Genomic DNA, 15,602 nt, shown 5'->3' with positions numbered 1-15,602 from the left:
AAGAGAACTCCTAAACTATGAACTGAATTGACCAAGTGTGGATATGTACCTTCGACTAAAGAAGACTGCACCCTGGCTTCAAACTCTTCAAAATACTTTCCTCTGATCACAAGCATCACCCTCTATCTTGCTCAAGTTTAGCTTAAGCCAGCTGTTCTTCATCCCTGAGCTGATCTCATCTAAGCTCTGGGTCATCTTGGTGGTAGTGGTGTGGTTGTATGTGGTGAAGGATAGTTAGAGCTGTGTATCACCTGCACATTGCCAGAACTTGAGTCCCTGTCATCTGACCAGTTCACCTAGGGGCTGCATGTAGATGTTGAAAAAAACTGGAGAGATAATTGATTTTTGTGTAACTTGACAAGTCAGGCGCTAATGGTGGAGGTGCTCCAGGCTGATCCAGCTGATCCCTGTCCTGGTCTCCCTGTGGCCTCCCTCAGTTCCACACCTCAGTCCAAGTTCCATCTCCAGCCCATCACCCCTTAGCTTCATGTCTCAGTCCCAGTCTTGCCAGTTCTTTGTCCCTGTCTTGGAACATGCCTAATACAGATAAAATATCTTCATAATTGTCAAACTCTAACATTTGTCTACTGAGCATGTGCAAACTGAAGTTTTCACAGGCTCACAGCTTAGCCAAATTTGGGCAGTTTCTCATGGGAACAGCAGAATGTACATCCCTGATACCAGGACTATCCCCTTCCTATATAGCAAGTCCTTGGTCAAAGTATGAAGGTGCAAGAGCTTCCAAATAAAGCAGTTGTAAGAATTTTTTTACCTGGACAAAATACATTTTTTCCCAACCTCAGTCTGAGAAGTGGCTGAAAAGTTTTTCCAAAAAATTCAGCTGGAGACAGACACTCACCATAGAAAATTTGAGCCCAAATGGTTAAAGTTTGACAAAGTTAAAAGCAACTGGAACCAGGGTTTTATAAGAGAAAATGTTGAGCAACTTTAACTATTGGCATTGCGACCTTTGCCACCTATAATAAAATGGTGTGTTTTGCAGCTGCCCTCACCTACCACTAAGTACTACAATCTGCTTGAGCCAAACAATTAGGCAAAATTATATATTGGGATCTGAAGTCTGCAGGTTGCATCTACATAGGGAGAGCAGACACATACTGAAATTAAAAACTCTGAAGACTTTGGATGGCCTTGATTTAATTACATAGATTGAACAGGATTATGTTAGAGGAAGAATGGTCCAGTGATTAAGAAGAGACAGGTTCAAAGTCTGCTCTATTACAGTGAGCTTGGGCAAGTGACCTAAGCGACTTTGGGCAAACCATGGCAGCAAGTCTCAGAGCCCAAGTCAACTGTCTCGGGCTTGCTCTAGGGGCTAAAACTAGTAGTGTGAAGATGTTCCTGCTGGAGTTTGAGCTCTGAGACTCTCCCCCCTCACTGGATTTCAGAGTCCGAGCAGGATCGCCTGCACTGCTAGTTTTAGCCCTGTAGTGCAAGCCTGAGTCAGTTGACCTGGGCTCTGAGATTCGCTGCTGCTGTTTTATTTATTTATTTTGGAGTTGGGTTGGGTTGGGTCCCCCATGCAGACATACCCTCTGTGACTCAGTTTTCCATCTGTATAAGGGGATATTAGCACTTCCCTACCTTGCAGGGGTGTAGTAAGGCTAAATACACTAAATATCATGAGATACTCAGATTTAAAAAATTTATTAAAGCTAATGTTAAAATTATATAATATACAGGTTAAGGAAAGTGTGTCTGTACATCTGGGTATAGTGCTTAGATTATCCACAAATACAATACTTGGTTTAAAAGTAATAAAATATATACAGTACATAATATGCAATAACCCAACTTTAGGTGAATAAATTGAACAATACAGTTTAGATATTACCATCCAAGTATTCGGGTACATCACTCATGAAAAGTTAAACAAACTTTATCAATACAGAGAAATATATCAATAAGTGAAGATTATCTCTCAGTAACTGAGATTTTAGGATAGGTTACCCATTAGAAAATAGAATCCATCAGGGAAGTATTAATGGCAAGGACATAAGTACCTAAGATAGATAGAATCCATGCCTCCTACTTGTGTCAACTGGCCACCTTAAAGCTAGCTAACAGCTTGATGTCTTTACATGATTAGCACAGATATAATGTTAGAAAGGAACAAAATCCTGATCTCCCACAGTTAATAACTGAAACAAGAGCCATGTTTCAAGCATCTGGCTGAACAACTTCTGGTTCCAGGGGCAATTTTCTAGGCTTCCATCAACACTGCTCAGTGGAGAGGTCGAAGGGACCTGAGCAGGTCTGGCAGGAGTCAAAATGAGATGGAAAAAGCACACAACTTTCTGCTCCATGAACTAACCATTGAAGCTGTTTACTTTTATTTAGTAAAATACTAAAATTCAATGAGGATTCCAGGTTTTAGGTGAAATTGCTTGAGTTCCCACTGTCCCAAGTGCCTTTCAGGTGGCTAGGTTTGCAACAATTGTTTAACTGCTCACACAGCTGATATCTGCACCCAGTACTTCTGTCATGCTTGAGCGATTCTTTCAACATTGAACAAAACAAGCAACAGTTGAGAACATGTGTGGTGGTTAAAAGCAACAAGCTTTAGGCTGCACTTTTAAAAATTCTCCTTCATGCAAGTTATTAGACCAGTAGTGTGCAACATTGCCAGCATGACAGGTAGATATTGCATAATCACAACACAATAGTCTCATGACATGATGTCATGATAATGTCTTGGTTTCAAAAATATTTTGAGACGCTTTGAATGTCCTGCAAACTGTGGGACAGCCTCATCAAAACTAGAACTGTACCAAGACAAATAGAAACAGTGTCATCAAGCATATATATCTTATTAATAATAATTTGGCACTCAGTTATAGGCCCATTTGAGAGTGCTAAATGTGCTTTAAAACAACGAGGCCAACTCAGAACATTCCTGTGAGAAGTGCTTGTCTGTAAATTAATCCAATTTTAAGATGAATAAACTGAGGCATTACGAAACTAAAGCTAAAGTTTTCTAAAACTAATCACTGATTTTTGGTCCACCATCTGAGACACATTTGGGGTGGTCTTCAGAAAAGCTGAAAACCCTCAGCTCCACTGACTTCAAATGGAATTGTGTGAGCTCAGCACCTCTTCACATCATCCCCAAAAAGGTGAGACACCCAAACTCTGCAAACAAATGTGAAAATTTGGGCTTACGAGACTTACTCAAGGTGACAGTGCAAGTCAGTAGCAGAACCAAGGCTAGAACGCAAAAGCACCTGAGTTCTAGTCCCCTGTTCCAACTACTAATGCAATGCTACCCTACTGATTTCACAGAATGGATTGTAAACATCTAAAGAATGGGCCCATATGTAGCCCTAGTACAGCGGTGACACAAGTTATCTTCAGCCACCCAATGGGGAAATGCTGCATCATATCTTGGGACCGGGGAAGATTACTCGTGTCCTTATGTCTTAGCAGCTAATTGACACAGTGCCTGAAATGTGGACTCAAACTCATTGAGCGGGCTGACTTTGTAGCTGCCCTCTATAAATAGTTGCCAAAACACTGATTTAATCTAAATTCAGTGTAAATTCAACATGTACATGTCATAACATGGTAATGACCCATCAGACATGTTGTTCTTATGTTCTAAGGACATCACATATCATTTGTGTGGAGATATCAGTGCTACTAAAGCATAATAAAATAGTGTCAGTTTGCTTTCCACTTAAGATAAACATAGTGTAACCAAATAAACAAACGCACCTGATTGTCCAAGACACGGGAGGTCTACACCATAATCAGAAATCTCTCCAGCTTGTACTGGGAAGGTTGGTAAGTATGTGTCTGTCAGACCTAAACAGATGCTAACCCTAAAAAACACAGGTTCTAAGCTTTCTATCCATTAGAGCTTTTTCTCTGACTTTCACACAAATAAGTTCTATTGCATGAGAGTAGACAGCGCTGTGAAAGTGTGAACTGAATAGAATACTACCTCATCCCATTCCCCTGCCCACAAACGTGGTTCAGTCTACTTGGTCTCCAGCCTCACCGAGTAATATGGCCCCCACATCTCCATAATGTATTTTGTGTGGAATCATTTATCTTTTTCATTGAGCACATGGTCATTGCCTTTCTGTGCTGGTGACTGAAGGAAGCAGAGTCTGATAAGTCAAGGTCAGTTTGAGTTCACTGGTGAGATGCCATCAATGGCTTGTTACTGCATGCCCCGACCTCTTCTCAAATGGAATGCTGCTCAGAGTCAGGTATTGAGCATGTACAATTCAAATTTATCTGGCGGCAAAGAGGATCCCATGGTGGGATTCAAGTTTTGCAAGTACTACATGATATTGGGGCAATAAGGGGTCCTTTTATCCCACCTGCCCTGAACACCACACACACTTTTCTTCGAGCCCAGTGCAGCTGACAACATCCTTCCAAATGAGATCTGGATGGGATACCCTTCAAAATCCATCAATATTCATCTTGTATCAGCTGGAGAGGTGATTTCTGAGAGACAAAGATAAACCCCTTCCCCCACATCTCTTTGCTCAAACAGCAGTGCAGCACATGACAACCAGGCTGGGCAGGAAAATAATTTTGTATTACGAGAGATGGAATTGGAGTGTATTAGTGAAAAAGAACAACATACAAGCAACTGATCAGTCCTTCTGGTAAGATAATGCACATGCAATGGGCATGCCTTAAGTCTGCAGTGCAAAGGAACCCTGCAAAATCAGCGGCAAGAAGTTAGAATAAACAGGGGTCACCCAATGAAATTAATAGGCAGCAGGTTTAAAAAAAACAAGAAATACTTCTTCACAAAGCGTATAGTGGAATTCATTGATAGGGCCAAAAGCACAACTGGACATGTTATTAGATATGTTCATGGAGGGTAGATCCATCAATGGCTATTAGCCAAGATATTCAGGGACGCAAAACCCCATGCTCCAGTTGTCCCTATGCCTCTGACTGCCAGAAGCTGGGACTGGACGACAGGATATGGATCACTCAATAATTGCCCTGTCCCTCAAAAACATCTGCCATTGGCCACTGTCAGAAGACAGGATACTGGGCCAGATGGACTGTTGGTCTGACCCAGTATGGCCGTTCTTACGAGAATGATACTATAGAAAGGGTGATACAAAGCTATTCTTGCTGCTCCTCAGATTAGCCTAAACAGCTGCAATCACACACTGGAGGTTTCAATTCCTCTTTGGTTTAAAATGTCAGCTCTTTGGCTTGAGTTTCCTCAGTTTATCATGTCAGCAGTGCAGGTGGATATTCCAGAACAGGAAGGCACAGGGCACAAAGCAGCAAACAGTTTCTCTAAGTACTAAGTGCTGCTTCTAGCCAGCTGCATGCAATTAGCAGAATCCTCTGGGGAGACTGGGTAGGGAGCCACATCACAACCTCGCTTTTGGTATCTTCTGAAATGATGGTTTCTTTAGGTACATTACCAACAGTGTCTTCCTGGAGATTTAATGGGGTCTGGGGAAAAGATTCTTTTTGAAAAATGTTCACTATGCTGGAGTTTGACAACTCTGAGATCCCTTATGCTGATTCCTGTCAGTTGGTTTAGGGGCATATCCCTTATGGTCTCCTTCCGTTTGGAGGAGATGTTTATGAGAGGATGACAAATTGCCTTGGAATCCCTTGCTCACAGAAAGTTTTAGGGTCACCTAAGATAGCACTTCCAACCAGTAGGACACAGACACATCAGGAGGGATGCTTCAGGTTTTTGTTACTGATACTCTAGAATTCCCCACCATCCTCAGTATGTTGCCTGTACTTGCCTCCCATGCAAATGTGTGAGATATAAGCAGTCATAGATCTTGGCTGCCTGTAAGGAGAGAAAAATGGGGTTTTGAGGTGTCCCAAATACCATGCTTTTTGATATATAAGGGTTTTGATATGGAGCAGTTTTTATTTACTTGTCTTTGTACGCATGGCATTTGAAATTACCAGAATGTCGAAGTTTGCTAGTTCCAGATACTTTAAAGAAAAATACAAAAGAGAGAGAAAAGAAACCAGGTACATCAATATTTGCAAATCACACTTCCCAGAAATGAGCTTTTAATCAGCTACTCAGGGATCTGTAACAGATTAATGTGACATTAAACAGACCCCACAGGTGGTTTAAATCATCCTGTCAATATTATGCATATCCAGAAATCCTTTAGCTGCTACACAGCCAGTTAGGTCTCCTGAGCATATTTGACAAAAACCTCTTTATGCACTTCCCTGCTGTCCCCGTTGAGTGTTTCCAGTCCAATGGCCACAAGTTCCTTTAAAAACAAAACACCTTCCTAAACAGTGCCAGCTGGCCACACAGTCCTGCGATAGATTCATAGATTCCAAGGCCAGAAGGGAACACTGTGATAATCTAATCGGACTGCCTATATAACACCGGTCACAAAGCTTTCCCAAAATAATTCCTTTTGAACTACAGCATCTCTTTAATTTTTTTTTAAAGTATCCAATCTTGATTTAAAAATTTCCAGTGATGGAGAATCCACCACAACCCTTGATAAATCGTTCCAATGGTTAATTATCCACTGTTCAAAATCTGTGCCTTATTTCTAGTCTGAATTTATCTACTTCCAGACACTGGATCTTGTTACCTTTCTCTGCTAGACTGAAGAGCCCATTATCAAACATTTGTTCCTTACGTAGGTACTTATAAAGTACTCAAGTTACCCCTCAACCATCTCTCTGTTAAACTAAATAGATAGAGCTCCTTGAGTCTCTCATTATAAGACATGTTTTCTAATCCTTTAATAATTCTGACGGCTCTTCTTTGAACTCTGTCCAATTTATCAACATCTTTCTTGAATTGTGCTCACCAGAACTGGAGACAGGATTCCAGCAGCAGTCACATCAATGCCAAACTGGTCCTGCTTTGAGCAGGGGGTTGGACTAGATACCTCCTGAGGTCCCTTCCAATCCTGATATTCTATGATTCTATGAAATACTGCATCCCAGGATCACATTAGCCCTTTTGGTCTCAGTGGCACACTAGGAGTTCATGTTCAGTTGATAATCCATTACAATCCCCAAATCTTTTTCAGCCACTGCCTCCCAGGATAGAGTCCCCATCTTGTGAGCATAGCCTTTATGTTTTATCCCTAGATGAATAAGTTTACATCTGGCTATATTAAAATGCACATTGTTCTTGCGCCCAGTTAATCAAGTGATCCAAATCACTCTGTATCAGTGACCTGTCCTCTCCATTATTTCCCACTCCTCCAACTTTTGTGTTGTCTGCAGACTTTATCAGTGATGATTTTATGTTTTCTTCCAGGTTACTCGTAACAATTTTCAATAGCACAGGGCCAAGAATCAATCTCTGCGGAATCACACCACCTCCGATTACACTGACATTTTGAGACTTATCCAGTCTGCCTGTTTGTAATCCATTTCGTGTGTGACATTTTAACAAATACTGCCTGTGGACGGGAAGCCAAGTGGACAGATGATGGCTATCATGACCCAGGGGCGTTGAACCGAGATCCATAGGGTTTACAGGAGCAGCCACATTTCAACCCTCCACTTCACAGCCTACTGACAGCCACTGACTCAAGACCCAGTTTGAGCCTCCGCCCCAACATCCCACTGGCAGAGTCCCAGAGCAGCCGATTGGCCTGCTGGCCCTACTTAAGCAAGCAACAGGAACAGGAAGCTGTCTGAACAACTGGGATTCACCCTTCCCTAGACTTTGCTGCTGCGACTTCTCTCTCCCCCCGCCCCTGCTTGACTTATAGGGGTTCTGACCTGACTTGGCTCCCAACCTCTGACTTTTGATCACCAGCTTGTCTTCTGCTTCTGACCTTCTGGTATCCAGACCCAGCCGACTCTTGACTCCTGACTGTGGATTCTGGCTCTGACAACTAGATCTGCATGCCTATGACCTGGCCTTGACAGCTTGTCTGGACCACAATAACTCTACAGGACTGAGCCCGATGTGAGAAGGATGGACCTGGCTGCACTGCCACCTCCACCGAAAGCACTTGACTTGCCCAACTGGGCCCTCCACCTCTAGGTGGATAATTAAGCCCTGCAGGCCCAAGTTGCGCAGCTGACTGGGGAAAACCAGCAGCTACAAGAGCAAGTGAGGCAGCTGAGTGCCAACACCATGCTACAAGCACCGCCTCCTGCAATAAACCGTGAGGTTTGATGGGAACTACCGGTGGTTCCAGGGCTTTGTGAACCAATGCTGGCTTCTGTTCCTGATGTGCCCCAGAATCTATGCCTCTGACCAGTCCAAGGCGGCCTTGTTAATCAGCCTGCAGACAGGAGGTGGGTTAGACTGGACTTCCCCCTTCTGGAAGGTCACAGTCCAGTGCTGTCGAGCTGGGATGCCTTTCTCCAGTCTATATCAGCCATCTTCAGCGTCTCTCACTGAGCTTGAAAAGGCAAGATTGCCCTGACGAGAATCTGATAGGGGCCAGGCACAGATGCCTCATATGCGGCATGCTTCCGGTACCTCACAGCAGATACTGAGTGGAATGAAGCAGTGCAACTGTACCGGTTCTGGGTGGGGCTTGCAGGAAGAGGTCAAAGATGGAGTTGCCCACCCAGAGATGTTAATGGGCCTAACTACGCTTGTGGACCTTGTCATCTGCATAGACCATCAGCTCCAAGAGCGAAGAGAGGAGAAAAGAGGTCCCCTGCATTCCCTCTACCCACGCAGTGTGACCTCACCTTCTGTATTACCTACCGAACCCACCCAAACCAATCTGACTCATCAGCGGCACATCCCTGAAGAAGAAGAACCTGTGTTTCTACTCCGGTGAACCTGGCTATGCCATCTTGACCGGTCCAGTACGAACACTGAGGAGCATGGGGAAACAAGCCAGTTCAAACATGATGGCGGGAACTGGCCTAGTTCTTGAGAGTCCCTGTACCCTAGTCCTCACTGAGACGCAGCTTGAACCCCATCCAAGGGCTTCCCATTTGCAGGTATCTATCCAGCTGTGCATCCAGGAGATACCTCTCTAACATGCCCTCCATCGATTTGGAAGCAGCGGATTTTATGGATACAGATACAACTCAGGCCCTACAGACTTTCCTGTGACACAAGGCCAAGTCAGACATGACTGAAACTATTGATGGCTTCCCACTATCTTCAAGTCTGGTTGTGGAGGAGACTGTCTCCCTGGAGATTGTTATTCAGGGACACGGTGAGAATTCCATTTTGTGTGATCCATCCCCCACATTCCCCTGATCCTTGGCATCTCCTAGCTAATTTTTTAATACCCCCTCATTCAGTGGAGAGAATGGAAAGTCACTTTCCTGTCACAAATCTGTTGATAGCATGGCCAGAAACCAGTGAGTTTTGGACCCACGCCCCAAAAGGTCCATGTAGGTTTAGTCACCTGCATCGAAACCCCACCGAGGGAACTATGAAACTCTCCTCCCACCTAAGTACTGCGATTTAAAAAAGAAGAATGCAGAAAGCCTCCTTCTCCCCCTCTTCGGGGCTATGACTGCTCCATAGAACTCCAGCTAGGGGTGAAGATACATTTTGGGTGGATCTACACAATGTCAGAGCCTGAACTGGCAGCATTGTGAGAACGCTTCCAAGAGAACTTGTTCATCCACAGGTCAACCTCACCATATGGTGCCCCAGTCCTTTTTGTAAAAAAGAAAGATGGCAGCCTCTGTCTCTGCATTGATTACCAAGCCCTAAACCAGGTAACAACCCACTACCCACTACCCCAATCCCTGAGCTGCTGGGGCCGTCTGCATATTCACAAAAGTGGATGTCCACGAAGTTTACAATCTCGTCCATATCCAAGAGAGGGATGAGTGGAAAACTGCCTTTCAAAACCACTATGACCACTCTGAATATTTTGTCATACCATTTGGATTCACTAATGCCTCAGGAACATTCCAGCATTTCATTAATGATGTGCTACAAGACCTATAGGACCAGTTTGTAGAGATATACTTAAATGATATACTGATCTTCTCAATCTGGACCAACACACCACTCATGTCTTCACAGTTCTGGAGAGACTACAGCAACACTGTCTCTATGCTAAATTCGAAAGCTGTGCTTTCTATCAGACCTCGACTGAGTTCCTGGGTTTCATCCTGTCCCTGGAAGGAATCAATATGGACCTATGCAAAGTCTAGCCTGTCCGTGACTGGGCAGCCTCCCACAAAGTGCACAACAGCCAGCATTTTCTAGGCTTTGCAAATTTTTCCCGAAGGTTCATCTCAAATTCTTCAAAACAAACTGAGTCCTTCACTTGCCTGTGTTGGATTCAGCAACAAATCAAACCAGTCACCTTTGAGTTCCAGCTCTCTCAATCCCTTAGAGTCTACCCTATATTCTATGTCTCACTCCTAAAACCCTACACTGAGAATACATATCCCCACAGAGCCCAATCATTGCCCCCACCAGTGCAAGTACAAGGTGAAGAGGAATACATCATCCTCAAAGTCCTCGATTCCAAGATCAAGCAAGGTAAACTGTGGTACCTGATTGACTGGGAAGGCTATGGGCCAGAGGAATGCACTTGGAAGCTAGTGGAGAATGTTCACGCCCCCATGTTGGTTCAGACTTTCCATAGGAGCTACCCCGAAAAACCTGGAACCATGTAACCCAAAGGGTGCCCGTAGGGGCAAGGGTGATGTCATGACCCACACACCTCAAACCTGGTTCCACAGGAGCTGCCATGCTTCAACCCTCCACTCGGCAGCCAAATGGCCCCCTGGTCCTCCTTCTCCCAGCAATAGGAACAGGAAGCTGTCCAAACAACTGGGATCCACCCTCCTCTGTGTACCTTGTTTCTCTGCCTCCTGGTCCCCTGGCTTGACTCCCTGGCATCCTGACCTGGCTTGGCTCCTGACCTTTGACACGTGGTTCTGATCTCTGGTTTGTCTCTTGCCTCTGACCCTCTGGTACCCTGATCCAGCTGACTCTCGACTCCTGACTGTGGACACTCGTTCTGACCACAATCCAGCCTTGACAGTGGCAGCCCTTCTTCCTTGAGGGAAGGGAATCACCCTCTGTTGGGCCTCTTTTACATGGAGACACAATAATGGGAAGTGGCTCCCATTGTTCTTCTGAGAACAAATTACATTTTGCTGCAAGTGCAACAATACAATTTTATGCAGAGATTCAAGGGCCATTGGACAAGGAATTTGGGGCCCATAATTTACAAGTCTTCAGATCTGAATTTCCCCTTGTTTTATACAGATAAGAGTATATGCCCTGTTCTTTTTATATTGTGGACCTATATTAAAAGCAGTGTTTAACTGCACAGAACTGAGGAAATCTGTTTTAAAACTATGACACACTGATGTCATCAGGAGGAAAACTTACGGACTCACTCTTGACCTAATTTTTAATTATTTTTTTAAAAATTAATCCAAATCTTGCCCAGTGTAATGCCCCACTGGTATCTTGACAGACTCAGAGGATTGCACTTAATTTGCAAGCAACAGACTTCTGTGCCATAATTTTTTAAAAGTGAGGCTCCTAAACTTTTATTTAGCCACCTAAGTATCAAGCTGAATTTTCAAAAGTAAAAATCTTGGCCTAGCAATCTTTCATCTTTAATAGAAAGGTGTGGTCCATAGAAATGACAGGCCCCAGTATGCAATGCTTCATACTGATCTAAATAGCATGCTGGGACACGTAGCCTTTACGGGCTGCGGAGGGGGGAGGAGGGGAGGGGAGGATTTGAAACCCCTGCTTTAAATTGTTACAGATGTGGGAAAATACAGTCAATGTCCTATACAAGAAGAATTCACACACTGCCACATAACTCAGAGGGAGAGAAACATAAAGGCCATGTGTAACAGGGTGTTGGCCAGGAGGTCCTGAGCCAGGTCCCTGTTAGCCCAGCTCCAATTAAGAAGTATTAATTGGGGCTGGCTGGGTTTGCGACGCCTGACTGGTGGAACAGAAGCACCCACGGGCTTTATTAGCCAGGGGGCTATATAAAGCTGGCAGGAAAGAAGTGGGCGGGGAAGCAAGGAAAGGGTGGAGCCACAGGCTGTGCATCCCTGCTGGCTGGAGAAGCCAGCTGACCCCAGGTTGCTGGTTTACAACAATCTGTAAATAGAAGGTGGTGGGAGCTGACACTGTTAATAAAAATGCACTAGTGATTGCAGTTAAAGGAGGTTTCTGGCTGATCTGTGCACAGGCGAACGAAGGGCCTTGTTACACCATGGCAGCATGATAAGCTGCTATGAACTGTGAAGTTTTAGCCACAGCTATTTTCCCCCCAGCTAGCTACCAAGAGCTGCTGAAGAGATAGAAAATCCATCCTTTCCCTTAGTAGTTTTTTCCAATAGTTAAATCAACCTTCATTGTTAAAAAATTGTGGCTTATTTCTAATCTGAATGTGTCTGGTTTTAACTTCCAGCCACTGGTTCTTCTTATGCCTTTCTCCACTAGATTAAAAAGCTCTAGTGCCAGTTATTTTCTCCCTGTGAAGGTACCATAATGAAATCTCCTCTTGATGTTCTTCTTGATACACTAAACAAATTGAGCAACTTAAGTCTTTCACTGTAAGGCACTTTTTCCAGCCGTCAAATTATTTTTGTGGTTCTTTTCTGCATCTTCTCCAATTTTTCAACATCCTCTTTCAAATGTGGACACCAGAAACTGATGTATTATTCCAGTCTTGGTCTCACCAGTGCTGTATACAGATGTAAAACCTCTCACTCCTACCCACTACTTCCTTACTCATCCACGGATTGCATTAGCCCTTTTTGCCACAGCATCACCTTGGCAACTCATGTTCAGCTGCTTGTCTACTGTGACCCCTAAATCCTTTTCAGAATCACTGCTTTTCAGGATACAGTCCCCCATTCTGTGCGCATTACCTGCATGCTTCGTTCCTAGGTGCATAACTTTGAATTTGGCTGTATTTAAGGCATTTTGTTTGAATGGGCCCAGCTTACCAGTGATCCAGACCACTCTGTATGACTGCCCTGTCCTGTTACTACTCCACAACTTTCTGTAATCTGCAAATTTTATTAACCATGATTTTATATTTATCCCAAATCATTAATAAAAATACTGAATAGCATTGGATCCTGTACTGATCTCTACAGAAACCCACTAGAAATAGAAAGTCAGATGCCTTACAAAAATCTAAGTATATTATATCTGCAGTTATCTCTATCAACTAAATTTATAATCTCATCAAAATATGAAATCAGGCTTCCTACGCAGGACCTACTTTCCATAAACCCATGTTGACTGACATTAATTATATTCCTCATCCTTCGTTTTTTTTTATTGATTGAATCCCATATCAGTTTTTCTATTAATTTGCATGGGATTGATGTCAGGTTAACCATTCTATAATTACATGGGTCACCCCGTTTGCGAATACTGGCACAACACTCTTACTCTTCCAGTCTCCTGGAATCTTCCCAGGATTCAATATTTATTAAAAATTAACATCAGTGAGACAGAGATCTCCTCAACCACCAGTTTTTGAATCCTGGGTGCAAGTTATCTGGGCTTATCGCTAGTAGTGCTGACATTCTTCTGAGCTGCGAGTGGACTGAGAAGCATTTCATCATCCTCATGTGACAGGAATATCATATCCTGTGTCTTTCAAATACAGAACAGAAATATTTACTGAACATCTCAATCTGCCTTTTCTACATGAACAATTTTACCATCCCCATCTACTAACGGGCCTATACCAATTAGACTTTTGTTCCTAACATACATGAAAAACTCCTACTTGTTCTCCTTGAACTCTTTTTAAACATTCAGTTACTGTTTATATTTTTCCTCTTCATCAATTTCAATCATAATTTCCCTCAGCTTTGGGAAATATGCCAATATATTACTGGTTGTGATTCTCCTCTGTCCCTGTGTAAACACCTATTCATCTTTATCTAGCATGGAATATTTTTTGTGTTAGAAAAATATACTTTTTTAGACAAGCCAGTGATGTTTTACCGGTGGTTGTATGTGACCTCCAGTATACATCTCCCAGAGTATGCAATTCTTCTTGCCACACAATATGTGCTTAAAGAATGTAATTTCCCCTCCTTCTTTCTGGCCCCAAGTTCTTTACCAAAATTCAATCAGCTGAACTTACTCTTCAGTTTGCTACAGAAAGCTAGAAGACCATCTGATCGATACAAGGAAATTCTTAAAGACGTGCCAGTTTAGACAAAATGATAAGGACTCTCCCTGTCTGCACACTGCTGATTAGGCAGGGTCAGCTAAGGACACCAGAAATCTCAGACAAACTACAAAATAAAACCACCTCCCATTGCATCAGCTGTTAAGAGACATTGTGAAATTTGGGTAGTCTCATACCGGAGTCAATTATCCTTTATTTCCTTAACTCAGTTTGCAAAAGTCATTTTTTTAAATACTTTATGGGCTTGATTCTGATCCTATTAACTGAAGTTTTGCTACTGACCTATATAGAAACAGAACTTGGTTCTGTGGGTTTTTTTTTTCAGGCAAGTTCAATGCAGCCTGTTTAAAAAAAAAAAAAATTAAGTAAACAAGCCTATGCCAGTAATCCAGTGCTCACAAGTGACCCTGGAATGACAAACCAGGATGCGCACACAGCCTAGTAATACTGAGCAATCATACGCACTGTTCACAAGTGACCCTACAACAACGAAGACGTATATGAAATGGTGGATAAGGCATTTGGCACTGAAACATTTCAATTTCAAGCTTCCAGGCTAACGTGAAATAATATGTATAATCCGAAGTGACTTGGCAACACCCTTTTACAAACACTGGGTTGTGTCCAGAAAAGCTGTATTCTTATTGTTAAAACAAAAAAGGAAAAAGTTTGGCAGCTGTTCCATTTCCTAGTCAAAGAGAAAGGCATCGAGCTGGTCTTACCTCTTACTACAATAGCAGAAACTACAAGCAAGCCCTCCAAAAACCAACCACCTAGCTCCTTACAAAGGACAGTTTGTTAGCAGCTGCCTAATCAAGTAATTTCATCTTACCTTGGAGAGGAATTTCGTAAGGCTGCTCTCTCAACATTGTTTCTCGTTGTGAAGATTTGCAATCAATGTTCCAGGCTTCCGCTCACCCTCAGCTAAGATGCATGGATTCTAATTGCAATGTACAAGGTTTGTTTTTAAATTTTTTCCCCTATGCTCCTGATTGGCTCAGGGTAATGCCCATGTGGGTCTACAAATGCTGGGTTTCTATCCATTTTAAAATCAAAGTGTCAGTTTTGCTGCTGTCAGAGCGCTTTATTTTTGTACATATAAGGAAGTGGCTGTTGATGTTATCTGAATGTGTTTCCTGTTTTATATGTATATGAGCAAAAATGATGTCACATTAAACTATACTGCAAAGTTCCACAGAGCTCAGCTCAAAGCCTCTAAGCAAGAGGAGGGGGAGAGAACACAGCTCATCTGTTCACCCTCTAACCCAGTCTGCAGTCACTTCACTGAGCCCTGCTAGAGCTCTGCGTTCTCCCCTTGCAGCTCCGTTTTTGCATGCTGCACTAACATGGCTTGCTATTGCAATTCACAGCCCCATTCAAATTACACAGGACTCAGTTTATAGAATATAAACCTCAAAGGTCTCTTAAATGATAGACAAATGTAAAAATGATCAGTGGTTACCTGGATATTTTACAACTGTAGGTCCCTTCTCAGCTGCA

The 15,602-nt window shown here is 43.1% G+C and overlaps 1 protein-coding gene across 11 annotated transcripts in view; it reads right to left on the bottom strand.

Moving 5' to 3' along the window:
* ASXL2 (ASXL transcriptional regulator 2) overlaps window positions 1-15,602 on the bottom strand; it is a 245,057-nt gene that overhangs the window by 90,588 nt on the left and 138,867 nt on the right. Inside the window, exon 1 of one of the 11 annotated variants that reach the window (XM_050948710.1) lies at window positions 14,935-15,054. The exons of the other annotated variants lie outside the window; for them this stretch is intronic. Coding sequence (XP_050804667.1) covers window positions 14,935-14,971 — 37 coding nt within the window. The 5' untranslated portion in view covers window positions 14,972-15,054. Of the gene's footprint in view, window positions 1-14,934; window positions 15,055-15,602 lie in introns of those variants that run through there. 11 annotated transcript variants of the gene reach the window in all.

Source organism: Gopherus flavomarginatus, chromosome 4 (assembly GCF_025201925.1).
Source record: "Gopherus flavomarginatus isolate rGopFla2 chromosome 4, rGopFla2.mat.asm, whole genome shotgun sequence".
NCBI classification, from domain to species: Eukaryota; Metazoa; Chordata; order Testudines; family Testudinidae; genus Gopherus; species Gopherus flavomarginatus.
This window is presented reverse-complemented; position numbering and strand designations above follow the sequence as displayed.